Genomic DNA, 19,930 nt, shown 5'->3' with positions numbered 1-19,930 from the left:
CGCCGAAGCACAGGTGGGGGGCCCTCCCCGCACTGCGCCCGGGGGGGCCGCTCTCCCCGGAGCCCGGCCCGTGTGGAGCCGGGCGGCTCTCGCAGCCCCCTGTCCTCACCAGCTATAGAAACCAACTTCGTGCAGCGACGGAGTTTTCCCCTCGCACCCGCCGGGGCCTGTGCCCTCCACGGACGCGCCTCCCTCTCGAGCCGCTTTCGGGGCGGGCGTGCGACCCGGCCCCGCACAGCCCTGGGCGCTCCACCCCCTTCCTCCGTTTCTGTGCTCATTTGCTAACCCGAGGTTCAGAAAGAAGGGAATCACACGCCTTTAATAACCCTCGACATTTCCTCCCCATTGTCAAGGCCGATTCTACATGATTTCTAGGCTTCCCTCCCCAACCCCCTCTTCCTGGTACACCCGATAAAGACACACAACTGCAGGTTTCAAAGAGGAAAAAAAGCAGATTTGTTGTTGCTGGTGGGAGGGCATGAAAGGAAGGTTCGGCACCTTACCCAGCGTCTTGTGAAGAAGGGAGGTTTGGGGCAATAGAAAAGGCAGTAGATGGGGGCGCACGCCCCACTCTGTACAATATAGAAGAATCTGATATACTTTGTATAAAAGCCACACGTCCTCATTTTTGTCCTCTTGCTGGTTGGCGGGGGTGGGGGTGGGGACTGGGGGTCAAAAGCTGGGGCCAGGACACAGGGGTGCCCCACGGTCCCCATCCTCTGGCTGTCCCCTTGTGGGGTCACTTTGGATCCTTGGTGGGGGCATAGCAGAGCTCCAGTGGCCGGGACACTTTCCAGAATTTCTCATTCACCAACTCCAGGGTCAGAGAGCCATTCAGTGTCTACAGAAGGGGTGGGAGGAAGAGGGAGGGGGAGAGAAAATAAAGTTGGAGAAGACAGTAAAAGAAATAAATGAGGTGACCAAGGGAGGAGGCAAGAAAGAGTAATAAAAAGCCGGGCACAGCAGGAGCGCACAGCGAGGAGGACAGAGAAAGGAGGGGGACGAGAGGAAGGGGGTTGGTGGGTTAGGAATGGGGTCGCGGCTGTGCGCAGCCCAGGCCCCCCCCCCCCTCCGGGCCACAGCCCCGAGGCTCTCACCGTGAAGGCTCCACCCCCGGGGGCGATGTAGATGGTGTACTGCTTTTCACTGACACCCTCCAGGCTGGGCAAGGCAGGCTCTTCAGGGCTGTCACCTCCTCCGGCACCCCCACCCTCCCCACCACCCACATCAGGTCCCCCAGCATCAGAGGCGCCCCCTCCAGGCCCTCCTGGCTCCCCAGCCTCTTGCTGCTGCCTCCGCTCGAGGGCTATGCGCAGGGCCAAGTACTTGGAGAGATGGTCCACGGTGGCATTCCCAGTTGTCTTCACATACCTGGAGTGGGAAAGAGGGCATTAGGGCACAGGAAGCCTGAAATGCAAAAGGGAAGCAGGGGACTTTCCAAAAGGGCCTCTGGGTTAGGGTTTCTTTCTTGGAGGGTGAAGCCCGCTCCTGCTGGAAGGCTACCTGATCTTTGGTTTCTCAGTGGTCTGGGGAAAGACGGGGCTCTCACCTGGTCTGGCAGTATTCTCCCTTCTCCACGAGCAGTGGGTGGGGCCGGAACACGAGCTCAATTTCTCCACCTGGCTCCGGGGGGCTGGGGGCCCCAGGAGGGCTTGGGGGGCCCAGGGTACCCCCTCCCAGGGTACCTCCCCGGTCACCAGAGTCTTCAGAACCAGCGCCCCCACCCACCCCACCAGTGCCTCCTCCCCCTGTCCCTATACTGCTCCCCCCTGCGCCCCCTCCACGGGGTCGCTTGGGGGCAGGGCCTGGGGCAGAGTCAGGAGCAGAGTCTGAGCTCACATCCTCCCCATCCCCCTCTCCCTCCCCCGGTTCTCCTTCCCCTCCACTCATCGTGGTGGTCTGATCTGACCCAGGCATCGGCCGCCTCACACGCTGGGCCCTGTAGAAGCAAGTGGTTGAGGTTAGAAAGCATCAAGGATATGGGGTCGACTTTAAACTTCAGAGATCGAAGAGATCAGGGAAGTCTTAATGATGACACCTAATATTTATTAAATACTAACTGCATGCCAAGCACACTGCTAAGTATTTTACATTGATCGCCTCCTGTAATACAAGTCTTAGGAGGCAGGTAATTACATTATCTCTATTTTATGGCTGAGGAAACTGAGGCTTAGAGAAGTTAAATAACTTGAGGTTATAGTCCCTCGCTTCAAAGTGTGGTCCAAGAACCAGTAACAAAGGTTTAGAGAAATGCTGAATTTCAGGCCCAATTCCAGACCTACTGAATCATAATTTGCATTTCTAACAAGCCGCTGGGGTAATCTGGATACACATTAAAGATGAGCAGTGCTGGCCTAGCAGGTGATCTAATTCCCAGCAGTGTGTCGGGAGCTTACATTCCAAATCACTCTCCTGTTCTAACTCATAGAAAGTTAGGTGAGCTATTTTCTTCTTAAGAATGGTATAGTGCCAGTTGCTAAGAAGCTGCACTTGATATCCATGACTTCCAGGCCTGACAATCAGGCCACAGTCAGCTCTTAGGGTGCTAAGGCTTAGGAGATGGCAGGCAGCAAAGTCAGTACCAGGAATCTGACCCATGGATCTGTCCCACCAGCCCTGCCATTGCTTCTCTCCTGGCCCCGAACCTGTGCATGGCCTGCATGCGCAGCCCCTCCTCGATGCTGGAGCTCAGTGCCTGCTGGTTGTGCAGGCGGCTGAGACGGATGAGTACCCGGTCTTGGTGGGCCTCATATTCCTCCCGGCTAGGATAGATCTTCGAGATCAGGGCATCAAAATTAGGGTCTGGTCGCAAAGACCGCTTGGAAACCAGCTTCTTGCGGCAGGTAGGGCACTCCTTGTTCCTGGGATGGGAGAGAGGAGGCCCTGAGCAGTCAGTCACCAGGGCATTGAGGCCTCAACTCTGAACCTTTTAACCCATCTCGAACGAGTCCCTCCTATTACCCGCTCCGCAGGGCCGTGACTATGCAGTCGGAGCAGAATCGGTGGAGGCACTCCTTGGTGGTCATTGTATTCTTCAGCATGTCCAGGCAGATGGGGCACATGAGTTCTGAATGCAGCGACCGAGGGGAAACTGCAATCTCTGTGCCATCCATGATGGCTTCCTGGAGGCATCAGTGAGTGGAAAGGTGGTGGTGGGTTGGGGGGAAAGAGTTTTAGAAATAAGTGGTAGGCCCTGGCTGGGTATCTAAGTTGGTTAGAGCATTGTCCTGATATGTCAAGGATGCAGGTTTAATCCCCAGTCAGGGTACATGAAAGAGTCAACCAGTGAATGTATAAATAAGTGGAACAACAAATTGATATTTTTCTCTCTCTTTTTTCCTCTCTCTCTAAAATCAATAAATAGCCCGGCCTGTGTGGCTCAGCGGATTGCCTTTCCATTCTCAGAGCACATTCCCAGGTTGAAGGCTCCATCCCCAGTAGGGGGCGTGCAGGAGGCAGCTGATCAATGACTCTCCTCACTGATGTTTCTCTCTCTCCCTTCCTCTCTCTGAAATCAATAGATATATTTAAAAAAATAATAAAATAAAACAAATAAATAAAGAGGGGAAAAAAGAAACAGGTGGTCCACGAAATAGGAGTTTTGAGAAATACATTGAGATGGCAGAATCTGGGTACCCCATGTTGGTTACTTGAGAAAGATGGGAATCTGAGAGAAGGAGCTACTGATTTGGAGGGAATAAAGAACAGAAAGAATTAATGCCCCTTAAGTAAGAGTAGGAGCTTTGCAACAGGGAGATCTGAGGTTTGGAGACACCTGGGGGTGGGGGTGGCACAGATTTGCGGCTTGGGGAAGACTTATTGAACAGAACTACTTAAAGTGGTCCTGGTACTACCTATATCAGATTCTGGGGCTCCATCCCATTACTGTATCAGAACGTTGTTGGGGGGCAGGGCAGGGGCGGTTTGCAGAACAGAAAGCTCCATTTTCAATAAACTCCAAAGTGAGTCTTACAGGCACTGATCTATGACATTGAACTGTTTATTACCTTTCAAAAGAAGGCAGTAATATTTGCTCTACCTCTCTGGCTGTTTTGAGAATTAAATGTGAAAGTGGTTTGAAAAGCTTAAAGCAATTCAAAGGTAGGGCTAAGGGTTGGTAGAAGGGGGCAAAAAATGGAAAAGAGGCTGTGAGAGGGGGTCCGTGGAGAGAGGAGCTTGGGGGCAGCGAGGGGGTCCTGTCACCTGCGGGGTCCGGTGGAGCTCATACAGACTCAGTTCCCACGTTTTGCTGGCGTTCTGGGCATTCGCCGGCGTCGTCATGGTGACCGAGCGCGGACCCCCGCCGGGGCTCCTCGGCAGAGGAGGAAGAGGGGTGGGCTGGGGAGAGGGGGAGGGGAAGGGACGGGGTTAGGGCCCCTCACGCAGACCCCGCCCCTCCGGAGCCTCCCCGGCCGTCCCCGCGCCGGCGCGGCCCTCACCCCGCTCCGCCGTCCGCGCTGCCGCCGCCGCGGCGCCGCGCCCGGGCCCCGACTCCCGGGCCGGGTTCGCTCGGTCCGCAGCCGCCGCTCACACGGCAGCTCCCGCCGCCGCCGCCGCCATGGCCCGGGCGCTAGGGCCCTACGTCACTTCCGCCCGCCCCTCCGCCCCGCCGCCCCGCGGGCGGAGACGTCACCCGCCACTCGCGGCGCGGGTGGGACGCGACGTGGGCGCCCGGTTCCCCGCCCGGGGGATGCGCCCCCGCCCGGAGCCGGCGTCCCCGGAGTCCCGCACCACGTGGGGACCGCGGTCTCCGCCCCCGGCCCAGCGCGGTCGCGCGGCCAACTTTCGCTGCCCGTCCCTTCCCGCGGCCCCCACCCGGGGCCTCCGCTCGGGAGGGCGGGGCCTGGAGTCGCCGGGATCCTGGAGGGGACCGGGTGGGGGTTGCAAAAGGGCCGCCTTCCCCACTTCGCGTCCCCCAGAGGCTCTGGGGAACCGCTCCCCATCCCCACACAACTTCTCCGTGACCCCAGCCCGGGATTCCGGGGAACAAAGCTGCCGAGGAGCCTCTGCCGCTTCAGTCCTGCAGCCCCGTGAATGCGACTAAGTCCCGGAGCGCCCGGGATGCCCCTTACCACTCGGGGGACTTGCTCCACCCTCCGCTTGGGCTCTCCCTAGACCCTCCGACCCGCTCTCCCCTCGAGGTTTGGGGGCGGCGGCTCGGGATGTCCAGACTCAACTCTCGGCCGGAGCCAGAGACTCGAGAATTGCGTTTGGACAATCAGGAGCCGCGGCCCGGGGCGGAGGGAGGCGCACGGGAGGAGCGGGGAATGGAGACACCACGCGGAAGCAGGACACACACAAGAGGGGCCCCGTCGGGGAGGGGGTGTGCGCGGGTGGGTGGGGGCGCCCAGGGGCCGAATATCTGGAGTGGGAGGCTGGCGGAGGCCTCCTCCAGGACTTCGCAGGGAAGGAAGGGGACCGGGAGGAGAGAGAAGAGGAAGGGGCAGAGCGATCCCCACTGAGGGTAGGGGGATGAGAGGGATACAGGGAAAAGAGACCGTGATAAGTGTCCCCGTCTCCTCTAGCCTGAGCTCCCGCACTTGGGCTGCAGCTGCCAGGGGGTGGCCTGTTTCTGGGACAAGGCAGCAGTGGGTCCCCTCGCCCCTTCCCCCAGTTACCCCCTACTTCCCTGTCCTCTCTCCTTCAGTCCGTGGCCAGTCCTTATGTGGGCTCCAGAGTCGATTAGCGCAGACCTCCTCCCCTTCCTCCTCCTCCTCCCAGCCCCCTCCCTTCTACTCTCCTCCAGCTCCTTTCATCGCTGGTCCATTCCCCTAATCCTGGCCCCCTCCTGTAATCCCCCCCATCCGACCCCAGGCCGGCTGCAGCTATTGTAAGGTGGAGAGAAGGGGAGGGGGGACTCAGAGAAAGGAGAGGGGTGGGGGAGGGCCACCTGTTCCAAGACCCTCTCCTAAGGCCAGACTGGACACTGGGGTGGGGCCATGAACAAATCACCCATAGGGACTATAATGACCCAGGGTATTGGGGGGAGGAAACTGGGGCTGCAGGCCTAGTGGTGGGGGGTGGGGCAAAGACCCCTCCCTCCAAAAAGACCCAGAGTGTCACGAATACACAGTGACACACACTCTCTCCTCACACCCGGCGGCAGGGGTTGCCCTGGGAGACCAGGCAGTGAAAGGGAACAATCCTTCGGGAAAGGGGAAAGAGGGGGAGGTGGGGAAGGGTCTGAGGGCTTGGACACAAGAAGAACCGGAGGTGGCAGGGAAGAGGATTTGGAATTTATTAAGGTCACAAGCACCCCTGCCTCCCATATTCAGCATTCCTGAGCCATACTCTGCCACCCCTTTTGTAGCCTGGGAACTCAGAGTCCTCATCAGCAGGAGGCCCAGCAGAGTGGTGGGGGAGTGAGCAGAGTCCAGGGTCCTTGAGGCAGTTACATGAAAAGACCTCCTAGGAGGGGCAGAAACATTTGGACAGATGCATAGGTGGAGACAAATGGGCTGGGGGGTGCCCACCCTCTTCTGTCCCTGGCCTTTAGGAACTTCTGCCCTTCCTTCAGTGGCTCCAGATTCCCCTCACTTGCTTTCACACATCATCTGGGTTCCACTTCTCTGCCCTTTCCCTCCCCAGGATGGCCTCATACCAGTGACTTCCACTGAGGCCCCGGTGATATATCCACTGTCATCAGATGCCAAGAATGCGACCACATCTGCCACATCTAGGGGAATAGTGAGGAGAGGGCAGAATCCTATTTACTCCCACAGACCCAAAGGAGCCATCTCCCACCAGAAACACCCCCTCCCCCAAAACACACACACCAACTATCAACCCTGGTGAGACCCTCTCAGATACCACAGATTTTGGGGTCTGTTCATTCAGGGCCCTCCCCAGGGCCTCCTCCTCACTCAGTGCTCACCCTCAGGGTTCCCCAAATGTCCCATCGGGATCATTCCAGTCATCTGTAAGGAAACACTCATATGTGGCTAAAAGTTTCTTTTACGGATTTTTTTTTTCTTTTTTGGGGGGGGGTAGATTGAGTCTGTGACCCTTTTTTCTTCTGTCTTCATTCCCTGTGCACTTATTACCTACTTCTTGCCAGGTACTGTGTCCAGCATTCTTTTGTTCTCTCAAGCCCAGAAAGGCTGGGTCTCTGTACGATTCTGCTCTCTGCCCTCCACCCATGGCCTCCTACCTTGTCCAGCACTTTCTGTGGCACTTTCTGTGTCATGGGTGTTGTAATGAGCCCTGGAAGGACAGAGTTACAGCGGATCCCATGTCTGTGGAAAGGAGAGTGGCTGCTGACTCTGGAGAAGACTGAACAATGACCCCTCCCTCAGAGCTCCCACATGCCTCAGCCAAGTCCCCTGTACCCCCAGGTGTCTAACCAACCTTCCCAGCTCCCGGGCTACAGTTTGGGTCAGCCCAATCACTCCAGCCTTGGATGCTGAGTAGTTTGTCTGTCCGATATTCCCTACCTATAGGTGAGTCAGAGATTTGGGATGAATCAGGACTCTCAAGGAGAGGCTCTCCTCTCTATGCCCTGACCTCATCCCAACTCAACCTGACCTTCCCTAGGATGCTACTGATGTTGATGATGGAGCCATGACAACCACTGGACACCAGGGCTTGGGCTGCAGCCTGTGTGACAAGAAAGGTGCCCTGGCGGAGGGGAAAGAGTAACAAGGTAGAAAGGATCAGTTGGACATCCTCCAACTCCTTTCCCAGGCAAAAGGGGCCAGAAGTCACAGGTTCAGAGGTCACCACCTTGAGGTTGACAGCTATGACTTTGTCCCAGTTATCCTCAGACATGTGGAGCAGAAACTCATCTCTGGTAATGCCCGCACAGGACACAACGACAGATGGCGGGCGAGAAAAGCGGGCCTATGGAAGAGGGAGGTTACACACCAAAAAAACCACGAAGAGCCAGGGGCGGTGGAGGCAGTGTGAGGGCTTTAAGGGGGCGAGGTCGCTCGCGGTCACCTGCACTTGTTCCAGCAGGCGCCTGGCAGCCCCGGCCTCAGACACGTCAGCCTGGAAGGCAGCGTGGGCCCCGCGGGGCGCCCCCTTCTCGCTCCCTGGCCCGCCCAGCAGCCGCACCGTCTCCTGTGCCGCTGCGGCGTCCAGGTCGCAAGAGGCCACGGCGGCCCCCTCTCGGGCCAGGCGCACGCTGACGGCTCGGCCGATGCCGCTCCCTGCACCTGCGGTGTGAGAGAAAACACGGGAGCGGGGTGCGGGGAGGAATGGACAGGGGTCAGAAGTTAACAGGGCGCAGAGGAAAAGCGGGACCAGCGGCCAGAGGTCACAGCGGCTGCAGAGGGCGAGAGCGCGCCCCGGCATCATTCCGGCACCCCAGCCCGCCCTGAAGGAGCACCCCCTCAACCTGTGACCAGCGCCAGCGCAGAACCGAGCCGGAGCTGAGTCGCCATGGTTGGCAGTGGTGGGCGGGCACCCCAACACGGAGCCGATCCGGGCGCAGAGGGAGCGTGACGAGAGCAAAGCCGGGCCAATTGTAGCCGCGGCAGCTTTAGGCCATCTGCGGCCACCCACTCAAGCGGACCTCCCACTGCGGGGGCGTGGCCAGACACTACCACTTGGGGCCCTGAGGAGTGGGAAGATGAGGGGCCCCCCATTTCCCCCAAAAAGACAAAGACTTCGTTTGGGACGGAAGATCTGAGGACTTTATTTCCGGTCACCACCCCACCCCCTCGATTGAAACAGCGATATAAAAAAAATTAGAAACAAAAATCAGGCCGAGATTAGCAACTAAAGCCCCTCCCCCCAAATCACGACACACGATTGATGTTTAATAGACGTTATCCTGACTCCGGCTGCCCCCTCTGCCCAAGGCTCTAGTCCTCTCAGAAGTCTCCAACAACAGGTGGGAGGGAGGGAGGAGGAGGACCACGGAGAAACCAGTGAGGGAGCTTGGTTCTCAGGTGGGGGAGGAGACTCGGGGTAGGCTGCCATCACCGGCCTTTTCCAGCCTTCTACACGGCCTCATTCAGCCCCCCACACCCAACAACATGGTCAGCAATGTCCAACACTATGGTCCCTGTGGCCTCTCATGCTCATCCCTATAGCCCCTACAAGACTGTCAAATCTTGCTGCCCTCATGCCAAAATCACTTCACTAGGATATAGCTCTTTCCTTTGGCAGATGAGCCTGGCCAGGACCCCCAACCTCCACAGACCCCAGACCCAGAGGGCTTAGAGGCTAGAGGTTTGGGGCTGGGCTGGGGGCGGTTTATCCCACCTCTCACTCGAGGTGGGCAATCAGCACCATCATGACAACTCCTCCCAGCAGCCCCAGCACCTCCAGCAGCGACTGCAACGGTGATGCCTCCCTCAACAGCTCAGGCAACACAGACACCGTTGCTACGTAGATAAAGCCACCTGCAGTGAATGGCAGAATCCAGCCAGGACCTGCACCACCTGCAACTTCACTGCCCACTGTCCCTCCTTCAGTTAGGAGGGCACAGGCTGTGCCCGCCAGTGCTCCTATTGCCGTCAGTAGTTGCAGACACATTGCCTGGTGGGCAGAAAAGAGAGAGGCACTCATCAACATCTAAAGTTTATCAGTGATTTAGATGTGGTTGGTAAGGTATAGGTACATATGGGTATGGTATGTCTTTGGAAACAAGAGTATGGCCAAAAAGGGGGGGTAGGGAGGGTCTAGAATACTTTCTGAAACACCTTAGGTATCAAAAAGGTCCTTTCCTCAGACCTTTTGACTCAGTAATCCAGGGTGGGGATTGTGGTGTGAAAGACCCACATAAACCATTCAGATGGTTTATGGACCACAGTTCAAGAAATACTAAGCACCCTGGCTTATGTGGTTCAGTTGGTTGGAGTGCCGTCCCGTACATGGAATGTTTGCGGCCCTGGCCTGTTTGGTTCAGTGGTTAAAGTGTGGCCTGCGGGTTCAATTTCGGGTCAGGACACATACCTAGGTTGCAGATTCAGTCCCCACTTGGGGCGCATATGAGAGACAACCAACCAATGTTTCTCTCTTTCTCCCTTCCTCTCTCTAAAATCAAAGAACATATGCTCAGGTAAGGATTAAAAAAAATACTAAGCTATAGGAAAAAGAAACAACTTCCCCCTCATTTCTAGACTTACTGTCAATAACAGTATGGCTTGTTTGAAAGTAAGGAGAGGTAGTCTTGGGTTTGGGGTGGAAGAGTAGGGGGCAAAGGGTTGGAGGCAACCATGTTTGGTGCATGTCATCACCAACCTGCTTTTTGCTGCAGCCAGACTGGACCAAGATGGCGAAGTCCCCGACTTCATGGGGTACTTCATGTAGCAGGACAGTCATTGTGGTCAGGATCCCCAATCCCCAACCCCCTCGAAATGAAGCACCAATGGCCAGACCATCTGTGAAGTTGTGTGCCAGGTCAGCAGCCAGATTCAGGTACCCTGATACACGTAGGTCTTATACAGGAGAAAAGGGAGACAAAACAATTAGATGTTCCATCACCCCCCATTCCAGCCCTGGTCAGTCATTATCACAACTCCCCCCAGGGACCAATTCACACCCAGCCCTGCAGTGATTTCCAGACATCTGCCCTTACCCACAGCACATACTCCATGTGATTATGATGGCACCCCTTGCCCAAGCTTATTACCAACTCTGGACCTCACCTGAACCTGTTTTTTCATCTTCAGAATTCTGAGGTCTCACTGGCCCATCTTTGGGCCCTGTGCCCCCTCCTTTTCGCTTCCTCAACGCCCCTGCTTCTTTTTCTTCTTCCTCTGAGTTCTGTTTCTCCTTTGAAGAATGCTCTGAGGGAGAGAAGGAGTTGGTAAGAGTGGGGAACACAGACCTGATATGTCTTCAAAAGGGAACTCCCCTCCCACCTAGGAGCCATAAGATGAAGGGATTTTAAGGCAAGCAAGGTGGCTTTCAGTAAAGTCATTCCTGGGCTTACCCTGTGTTCCATGTCCATGACTTCCATGAGTGTGACCATGTCCGTGTCCTCCTTTCACGTGTCTCACAAATTTCTCCACCACAAGAAAGGCGACAATTCCACTGAGGACCCACAGTCCCACAGACAGAATGGGGCCCTGGCCTGGGAATGGAAGCATTGAGACATTAAGGGAGATGTGCATTCCAGACTCCTCCTTCTCAAGTGTAGAAGAATGGGGAGGGATAGATCTTCCCCTGCACCCCAATCCCTGTCTCCATCTGCCCCTTCCTCACCACTGTGGGAGTGTCCATGTCCCGGCTGCTCCTGAAGGTGGTGAGAATGAGGTTCTGAAAGAAGGGGGAGAAAAGGCCAGATGAGAGAATACCTGACCCAAGAAGGGTGTATCTGCAGAAATACTGCGAGGTCAGAGATGGCAAAGGGAAAAGAACTTTTTTGCCTAAAGAATAAAATATATTAAGATTTGAGGTAGAGACTTGAGGATACGTACCTAGGGCATGAGGGATAAGGTGCAGGAAGGCATCTCCCAGGAGCCCACCAGAAGCAAAACTGAGCAAGATCTGGAGCAGAGAGCGGTGCCGAGGGGAGTTTGACTCCACGGGGATAAGGAAGAGGACGAAAAATGGCGCTGCAGAGATCAGCACCGTGGCCCCCAGTGCCTGGTGAGGGAGAGTCAGGGTCAAGTGTGCCTGCTTTCCCAGCAATCCAGGACCAGCCCCTCTCCCCCATCCCCTGGGGACTCACATAGGCCCAGAGAGTGACAGTGTCCAGGTCCTGCTTGATGCCTGGAACCTCCACAGAGCCTCCATGGCTGTGCTTATGGTCATGTCCATGTCCTCTGTGGTGGAGATTCTCATGGGAGTGGCCATGGCTATGGTCATGATGCAAATCCTCATGTGAATGTCCGTGGTCGTGACCTTGGGTATGTCCATGCCAGATGCTCTCGTGAGTGTGGCCGTGGCCATGGGCGTGGCTGTGTCCATGGTGGAAATCCTCGTGTGAGTGGCTGTGGCCATGGAAGTCCTCGTGCAGGTCCTCGTGCAGGTCGCCATGACCCCCGTGTCCGGCCACTAGCAGCCCCAAGGCCGCCCAGGTCAGCAGTCCCACGGCCACCCAGTGGGGGGCCCCCAGGCCTCTGGCCATCACGCTGACCAGAGGGACAGAAACAGTGACTCCACTTGATCAACTCTGTACCTATGCGGGGTCGGCTTTACTCCGCTCATGCCCTCCATCCACTTCTATGAGCCACTCCCCCATTCCATTCTGCCCCCACCCGCATTGTTCCCAAGACTCGTTCTTTTTATTCCGAACCTGCTCCCGGATGTAGGACCCCGGGACACCGCTCTAAGTTTTGATCATTCCACTTCACAGACTCTCTGGGCCTTCGTCTCTATGACGAGGTGTAGAAAAAGCCTGGAAAGGACAGTAGAGAAAAGCGGGGAATTCTCACCAGCTCCGGGATCCTCTCCTTTCCAGGTTTGCTCCGACGTGGCAATCCCTCCTCTAGCTCCCGCGAGAACATGGAGTTCCGTCTAGTCCCGGTACCTTTACCAATATGGCGGCGCTCCGGCGCGCATGCGCGGATTGGAGGTTATTTGAGGAGAGGGTGGGCGAGGCCGGCTAACAGGCCGGAGACCGCCTCCTCCGTTTTCAACTAGACCAGGGGGCGGGAACTAGCAGGGAAACGTCCCTTCTGTACCAAGATGGCTGCCACATCGGCGCTGTCATTTTGGTACAGAGCAGAGCGGAGCGCTTAATTCGATCGGGTTCAGGCCAGAGTCTTTTTCTCTAGGGCTTCTTTGAGCTCAGCTAGCCCCTCAATCAACGCTTGCGAATCTCTGTTACCTCTTCGGTATCCCTATACTCAACCAGGAACCATGTCGTGGGCCGCTCGCCCGCCCTTCCTCCCCCAGCGGCATGCCGCAGGGCAGTGTGGGCCGGTGGGGGTGCGAAAAGAAATGCATTGTGGGGTCGCGTCCCGGTGGCGGCGGCGACGGCCCTGGCTGGATCCCGCGGCGGCGGCGGCGGCGGCGGCGGCGGGAGAACAACAAACCCCGGAGCCGGAGCCGGAGCCGGAGGAGGCTGGACGGGACGGGATGGGCGACAGCGGGCGGGGTGAGTGTGCTAGCGAGCGGACCTGCGAACCATTGACCGCGTTATCTGCAACCCCTCCCCCTCCCTGGGTGCTCTTTCCCCGCGCTCCCGCCCCCTTGTTTGTAAACACGCGTACCCTCCCTCCCGCGGGCCTTAGCGCCCTCCCCCCGGGGCGGGGCGGGGCGGGGAGGGGGAAGCTTCCGCCCTCCCATCCCTGGCCTTTTGAGGCCCAGCACACCGCCGTCCCCCGCACGGGCTACGAGTCCTCGAGTTTGACTCCGGACGTTTGAAGGCAGGTCCTGCGTCCTGGGAGGGGTCACCTCCGCCTGTCTCGTTTTCCTGCACGCTCAGGCTGCGAGCTGGAATGGAGGGTGTATCCCACGTGTTGCCCCACCCACACGAGACTGGCTTGGGGTGACCAAAAGTATTGCTTGGGGTTTTCGCTCACCTGAACTATCCTCCTCTCCTTTGTGAACCCCCTTCTGTCACCATAATTAGAAGTTGAACTGTTGTGTGGTAACAGGGTGTCTCTGGACTTGGGAATGGGGGTAGGTGTGTGTAGGGGGAGTTTGGGGCAGGGAGCAGTGGAGGGTTTGAAAAAGTCTTCAGTTGGATGATTGAAGGCTCATTTTCTTTTTTTTTTGTCTCTCCTGTCTGTGTGTCTTTGTGCCTCTCTTTATCCCTCCTTCAGACTCCCGAAGCCCAGACAGTTCCTCCCCAAATCCCCTTTCCCAGGTTGCCCCTCCCCATTCTCCTCCTGGGCCACCTCTACCCCCTTCAGCAGCTCCATCCCGTGGAGGCTCTGGGGCCCCACCCCCACCCGCGATGCCACCCCCCCCACTGGGCTCCCCCTTCCCAGTCATCAGCTCTTCCATGGGGTCCCCTGGTCTGCCCCCTCCAGCTCCCCCAGGATTCTCCGGGCCTGTCAGCAGCCCCCAGGTGAGAGGTCGTGACCCACATTCTGCCTCTCCACTTCCATTTCCTTGTTTTCTTTGTGACCCCAGATCCTTGTGTGAACTTCCCCATGACCCACTGACCTCTAGACTTCTAATTCTGGCAGGCCTGTATGAGACCCCTTGCCCTTCTTGAGGTGACTGATCTTGCAGTGCATGTGTCCCCAACCCCAAAAGGAACCCCCATATTCCTAATGTCCCTTTTATCTGTCAGTGATTTTCTGCACTTTTGGTCCCATCTGCCCTTCTGAGATATATGCCTTTCAGGACCACTGTGTTGCACAGTTTCAAGGGACACTGTATGTCTGATCTCTGGGTTGTGCTCCAGGGCTGCCCTTCACACAGACTGCAGTGTAATACTGCCCTCTGGGATGTGCAATGCAGGGCCCTGCCTAGGTGTTAGGGCATTACTTCCATCACCTCTGAGAGATTCTCTTTCCCAGTGAGTCTCCCTATGACTTCCCTATTTCCCCTATCCCAGATTAACTCAACAGTGTCGCTCCCTGGGGGTGGGTCTGGCCCCCCTGAAGATGTGAAGCCACCAGTCTTAGGGGTCCGGGGCCTGCACTGTCCACCCCCTCCAGGTGGCCCTGGGGCTGGCAAACGGCTATGTGCAATCTGCGGGGACCGAAGCTCAGGTATGGGGCTCAGAGGACCGGCAGAGAGGAAGAGAGAGAGAGATAGTGTCTGCCATTTACCATCCCTTGTGGGATTCCCAGGGCTTCACAGGGTTTCTTTGGAGCTAATGAGCTGGGGGAGGCCCCATGAGAACTAAAGAACCTGAAGCTCAGATGGGATGGGGGGTGGTCAGAGGGAAGAGTGGGTCTGGACCACCTCTCATGTCCTCGTTCCTCAGCTCTGTATTTGGCAAACACAGAGCAGACTTAAACTTAGTTTGCTGGAGGCAGGTTGGCAAGAGACTTAATGGTGAGCGGTTTACATGCAGCCTTGTTATTGCTGTTCTCCCCCCCGCCCCCCCCCCCCGTAGGCAAACACTATGGGGTTTACAGTTGTGAGGGCTGCAAAGGCTTCTTCAAGCGCACCATTCGTAAGGACCTGACCTACTCGTGCCGGGACAACAAGGACTGCACAGTGGACAAGCGCCAGCGGAACCGCTGTCAGTACTGCCGCTATCAGAAGTGCTTGGCCACTGGCATGAAGAGGGAAGGTAAGGGCCTCCCCCACCCAGGCTTCGCAGTCCACTCTATGGGAGAGGAGGGAGGAGGAAGAGGGAAGACTTCAGGAAACCTCTAACAAACCTCTCAGGGAGGCTGGAATGTTCTCTCTTTCCTCCAGAGGGCGATAGATATTTGATTTCTCTCTTCCCTCCTCATCAGTTCTTCTCCCTGATACCCTGATCTGGTCCCTTGAGTTCCTTCTTAATGGTTCTGCCTCTGGCCTGCACCTGTGACCCCTGCCTAATCTGGTGTGAGGGTAGGATAACCTCCTTACCCATGATGGGCTTCTCTGTGCCACCTCTCTAATCTGAATAGCTCTTCTCTCTTTTATCCAGTGCTCCCTCTCTGGTCTCTGTGTTCTTACTCTCTGTGCTCTCTCCTCCAAACTCTGGGGTTCCACTTTCTTAAGGTACAGACTACTGAAGACCTCAGGGCTGCCTTCCCTCTTTATCTTTATTTTAGAGATGAGCCCGAGGCCTAGCTTTTCCAAGGTCATGCAATAAAAGAGTGGGATTAGAACTCACATCTCGGAAGACCCAGGCCAGTGCTCCTTATATTGCCCCTTTGTTGAGTCAGAAGAGCACAAGATTTGCAGTCAGGCACACTTGGATTCAGGTGTATGACCTACCACGTATTGTGTGGACTTGGGCATGCTATTGAACTTCTCCAGGCCCAAAATTCTTCATCTTTAAAAATAGAGACAAGAGCCCTGGCCAGTGTTGCTCAGTGGTTAGAACATTGGTCTGGTTTGATTCCCAGTCAAGGAAGAGCATGTACCTGAGTTGCAAGTGCGATGCCCGCCTGTCCTGGATGGGACGGGTGTGGTTGGGTGCCTTCGGGAGGCAACTGATAGATGTGTATGTCACACACTGATGTTTCTCTCTCTCCCCTCCTCCCTCCCTCCCACTCTCTCTAAAAATCAATGGAAAAAATATCCCCAGGTGACGATTAACAAAAGAAAAGACAAAAAAAGGAAAGAAATGGAGATGAGCTCACAGGGTTGTTCAAATAATGAGTGAATGTTAAAATGTACTTGGCATGTTTCCTAGTGTGTATTGGGCCCTCAGTTTAAATGTTAGCTTTCTCCCTAATTCCTTTACTTTTTCCTTTCCTTCTTTTTCTTGGCTTATGTGCTCTTTTTTAATCTCTGCTTCTGGACTGTGCCATTATTTGTAGTGACTTCTCCAATTCCTATAAATATCTACTAAGGGCCATAAGATGCTGATAAGGCCCTAAGGACATTTCAGAACCTCCTCATGGCTGGCTGCTGACTTTCCACTTTTTCTCCCCCCTCCAGCGGTACAGGAGGAACGGCAGCGGGGGAAGGACAAGGACGGGGATGGGGAGGGGGCTGGGGGAGCCCCCGAGGAGATGCCTGTGGACAGGATCCTGGAGGCAGAGCTTGCTGTGGAGCAGAAGAGTGACCAGGGCGTTGAGGGTCCTGGGGGAACCGGGGGTAGCGGCAGCAGCGTGAGTGATGGAGTCAATCCACTCTCCTTCCTGATGGGGGTGGGGGGTGGGAGCTTAGATCTGTCCTGCCTCCCCCTACCCTCCCTTCCCCTCTCAACCCTCCTAACATTGTCTGGGACTGGAAGTGCTGCCAAACAAGGTCTGTTAAATATCTGAGGTGGGTGTGGTAGTGTCCTCTGTCCCCACCCTTAAACACCCACTGGTTGGCAGAACCACAGGCAAGTCCCAAGTACACGTTTTCACGAATACTAGAAGAAAAGCCTGATTTACAGGGATTGGTTCAGATGGGGCTTGAAGAGATATACTATGTTGTAGAAGGGGATGTCAAAAGTCTCTTACAAGGGGGACTCCCAGTGTACTTCCAAACCTCTCATAACTCCTACCCCCCATCCCCTGCAGCCAAATGACCCTGTGACTAACATCTGTCAGGCAGCTGACAAACAGCTATTCACGCTTGTTGAGTGGGCGAAGAGGATCCCACACTTTTCTTCCTTGCCTCTGGATGACCAGGTCATATTGCTACGGGCAGGTCAGTGACCTTGGATCCCTTTGACCTCTTGACATTTGACCCCTTTTGATATGACCTTCAGTGACCCCAGTGCACACTTGCATACTCAGGAAGCCAAGCTCATTGACCTCGCCACCTCTTCTTCTCTTCCCCTGGTGTGCTTTGAATCCCATGGCCTGCTCTCTGGCTCCTGACCCTTGCTGCCCCCTACCCAGGCTGGAACGAACTCCTCATTGCTTCCTTCTCCCATCGATCCATTGATGTCCGAGATGGCATCCTCCTTGCCACAGGTCTTCACGTGCACCGCAACTCTGCCCATTCTGCAGGCGTGGGAGCCATCTTTGATCGGTCAGTGGCCCTCCGCTGGGCTGGCCTATAGGTAGAGGGGGTGGGGCTATAGGCTGGTCCGTGTCCAAGGCTGGCTGAGCTGTGACCTTTGAGTGACCTGCAGGTCCCTCTCCAGGGTGCTGACAGAGCTAGTGTCCAAAATGCGTGACATGAGGATGGACAAGACAGAGCTTGGCTGCCTGAGGGCAATCATTCTGTTCAATCCAGGTAAGAGGAGGTCATCCCATCTCTCATGACCAAGGCAACCTTGGAGCCTCCTCTTCTCCAGAGACTCCTAAGTTACCCAGCTATCCCCCTCAGTAAGACCCTCAGCCCGGAAATCTCTCAGATAACCAAGAACAGCCCCCATCCACTGATACATTCCCCTCTGACCCCATCCCACGGACCCAGCATGCCCTGCTTCCCTTGCCAGGCATCTGGAGAAGGGCAGGTAGATGGGGCCCAAAAGGGACATCAGGTGGGCCACATCTCGTTTCCGCCGATTGGATTTGCCTGCCTCCCTCTTCCTCCTGTTCCAGATGCCAAGGGCCTCTCCAACCCCAGTGAGGTGGAGGTCCTGCGGGAGAAAGTGTACGCATCACTGGAGACCTATTGCAAACAGAAGTACCCTGAGCAGCAGGGACGGTGAGAAGGAGCTGTGGGGGTGAGGGATTATGGGAACCGAGGTTCCCACAGAGGTGGGGGTTCAGGGGCTATGAGGGTGTGCTCAGGGCTCATGTGATTCCGGTTCTCACTCCACTTCTCTCACCCCCACCTCAGGTTTGCCAAGCTGCTGCTACGTCTTCCTGCCCTCAGATCCATTGGCCTTAAGTGTCTAGAGCATCTGTTTTTCTTCAAGCTTATTGGTGACACCCCCATCGACACCTTCCTCATGGAGATGCTCGAGGCGCCCCACCAGCTGGCCTGAGCCCAGACACAAACATGGTGCTTCCCACACTTGAGGAGTGCACATCCAAGGGGGACACCAAGCCTTGGGGCAGGGTGGGGAGGGGCCGTGTTTCTAGAGTCTTGGGGTACGGACTAGGGAACAGAACTGAGACCTCTGTGGGGGTCCAATCAACCCTCCAAGGGGTTTGCTTAATATCCCAAATCAGAGGGGACCCCAGGCCCCTATGAGGGCTGGACCTCTTCCTTCAGTGGCCTTGAGTCTCTGAATTTGTCGGGGTCTGCCATGATTTGGGGTGAATTCTCACCCCCTGCCTGGAATGATCTCCTTCCCCCAGCACAAAGCACTGGTCTTGCTCCCAGGACCTTGCTTCCTTCTCATCTTACTTAGCTCCCTGTCTGAAGAGTGGATATGGGAACTCTCCCAGAGATGGATATTGGGGGGCAGGCCCCCCAAACTGATGGACATAGGGGAAGGGCTCTGACAGGCCTTCCTCTAACCAAGCCTGGCAGATGGGGGCTACTCTGGAAGAGCGAGGGGCCCTGACACTGTCTCCTGTGCGGAGTCACCTCTCACACTTCACCTCCTTCTGCAGTTAGACTGAAAAATAAGGTGGTGGTGGTTAAGGGGTGGATAGAGATGTAGGGACCCATCTGCTATTTTTAATTTCCTCTGAGGATAGAGACTTACAGTTAGACTCAAAGAAGTACTGTACTTCCCCAGGTTGACTAAGAAATGCCAGTGGTGGAGGTGGTATGTGGGAAAGGCAGGGCCCCCAGGTGGTCGGGCCCTGGGGCTCCTGAAGCACTGGCCTTCTCAGTCCCTCCTCCGACCGCTTCCTGTCTAACTTGGGGAAGGAGCCTGGGCTGTGATGGCCGGGCTTCCCCAGCCCTGGGCGCACACTGTAGGCTGGTGACACAGGAGCGCGGCCTGAGGATTGAGGGGAGATGGCTAGACTGCAGAGATGGGGCGCTGGGGCTGCATGATTTTTGCCCTGTAGCTCTTCGCTCTGGGGTTTCTTTCCCTCCTCTTTCACATATAAAATCGCTTTCAAATTAAAATCGCTGTTTTCTGACTGAGGTGAGTCTGTTGTGGGGAGGACAGCGCTGCATCGTGCTGGGTGTGGGAGGGTATCCGGTGGGTTGGGACCTCTGGCCTCGCTCCCTTGACGTTAACACAGCCGCTGAGGTTCCCTGGGGCCTGAGGGGCCGGCGCGAGGTGGGGGACACAAGGCGCCTTTGTCGGGGAGGGGGGAAGAGGGTGTGCCAGGCTGGGGGCGGGGCGGGCCGGGGGAGGGGGGGCCGCAGATTCTCAAAGGCGCCTTGTTCGCTTGCGCCCTTATAGCGCCAGCGGGCGGCGGCGCCTCGCCGCGCTCGTCTCACCGGCGGCCGCGGGCTCCGGGCAGACCCGGCGCCGTGCCCGCTCGAGGGGCTCGCCGGGGCCTGAGTCTCAGGCGTTGCCCGCCCGGAGGCGGCCTCGTGTCCCTGGTTGACCCCGTTTCCCCAGACTTACAACTGGCAAAGAAAGTCCCCTCGCCTCTCCACTGGGTCCCTTTACACCTGGGTTCCCGCACTCCCCTCGTTACCCATTTTCATCTCCTGGGCCTTGATT

The 19,930-nt window shown here is 56.5% G+C and overlaps 4 protein-coding genes across 6 annotated transcripts; 1 reads left to right on the top strand and 3 right to left on the bottom strand.

Annotated features, from left to right (window-relative positions):
• Positions 1 to 432: 432 nt before the first annotated feature.
• Positions 433 to 4,474, bottom strand: RING1 (ring finger protein 1). The gene is made up of 7 exons (XM_087817329.1): positions 4,440 to 4,474; positions 4,204 to 4,338; positions 2,962 to 3,122; positions 2,646 to 2,861; positions 1,550 to 1,939; positions 1,098 to 1,371; positions 433 to 841 (listed from the first exon to the last, which is right to left on the bottom strand). The coding sequence occupies exons 2-7, from the start codon at positions 4,279 to 4,281 to the stop codon at positions 740 to 742; spliced, it is 1,221 nt and encodes a 406-aa protein (XP_087673455.1). The 5' UTR covers positions 4,282 to 4,338; positions 4,440 to 4,474; the 3' UTR covers positions 433 to 739.
• A 1,816-nt stretch (positions 4,475 to 6,290) lies between these two features.
• On the bottom strand, positions 6,291 to 8,295 carry HSD17B8 (hydroxysteroid 17-beta dehydrogenase 8). The gene is made up of 8 exons (XM_016220109.2): positions 7,939 to 8,295; positions 7,723 to 7,839; positions 7,525 to 7,617; positions 7,348 to 7,433; positions 7,151 to 7,235; positions 6,875 to 6,917; positions 6,602 to 6,676; positions 6,291 to 6,408 (listed from the first exon to the last, which is right to left on the bottom strand). Exons 1-8 carry the CDS (start codon positions 8,293 to 8,295, stop codon positions 6,392 to 6,394), a joined length of 873 nt encoding a protein of 290 aa, XP_016075595.2. The 3' UTR covers positions 6,291 to 6,391.
• A 318-nt stretch (positions 8,296 to 8,613) lies between these two features.
• SLC39A7 (solute carrier family 39 member 7) lies at positions 8,614 to 12,590 on the bottom strand. Its single transcript, XM_016220107.2, has 7 exons — positions 11,627 to 12,590; positions 11,373 to 11,541; positions 11,158 to 11,211; positions 10,886 to 11,026; positions 10,599 to 10,739; positions 10,192 to 10,388; positions 8,614 to 9,486 (listed from the first exon to the last, which is right to left on the bottom strand). Exons 1-7 carry the CDS (start codon positions 12,023 to 12,025, stop codon positions 9,214 to 9,216), a joined length of 1,374 nt encoding a protein of 457 aa, XP_016075593.1. The 5' UTR covers positions 12,026 to 12,590; the 3' UTR covers positions 8,614 to 9,213.
• RXRB (retinoid X receptor beta) lies at positions 12,488 to 19,398 on the top strand. Of its 3 annotated transcripts, none has more exons than XM_087817326.1 (10): positions 12,489 to 12,997; positions 13,668 to 13,915; positions 14,411 to 14,567; positions 14,918 to 15,097; positions 16,405 to 16,577; positions 16,977 to 17,106; positions 17,301 to 17,433; positions 17,537 to 17,640; positions 17,952 to 18,057; positions 18,193 to 19,398. In XM_087817326.1, exons 1-10 carry the CDS (start codon positions 12,760 to 12,762, stop codon positions 18,338 to 18,340), a joined length of 1,617 nt encoding a protein of 538 aa, XP_087673452.1. In that variant the 5' UTR covers positions 12,489 to 12,759; the 3' UTR covers positions 18,341 to 19,398. The 3 variants fall into 3 exon arrangements, with proteins under 3 accessions (XP_087673454.1, XP_087673452.1, XP_087673453.1); XM_087817327.1 differs by having other exon boundaries at positions 12,503 to 12,997; positions 17,549 to 17,640; XM_087817328.1 differs by lacking the exons at positions 16,405 to 16,577; positions 16,977 to 17,106 and having other exon boundaries at positions 12,488 to 12,997.
• The last annotated feature ends 532 nt before the right edge of the window (positions 19,399 to 19,930 follow it).

This window comes from Miniopterus natalensis, chromosome 5 (assembly GCF_054644295.1).
Source record: "Miniopterus natalensis isolate mMinNat1 chromosome 5, mMinNat1.hap1, whole genome shotgun sequence".
NCBI lineage: Eukaryota > Metazoa > Chordata > Mammalia > Chiroptera > Miniopteridae > Miniopterus > Miniopterus natalensis.
This window is presented reverse-complemented; position numbering and strand designations above follow the sequence as displayed.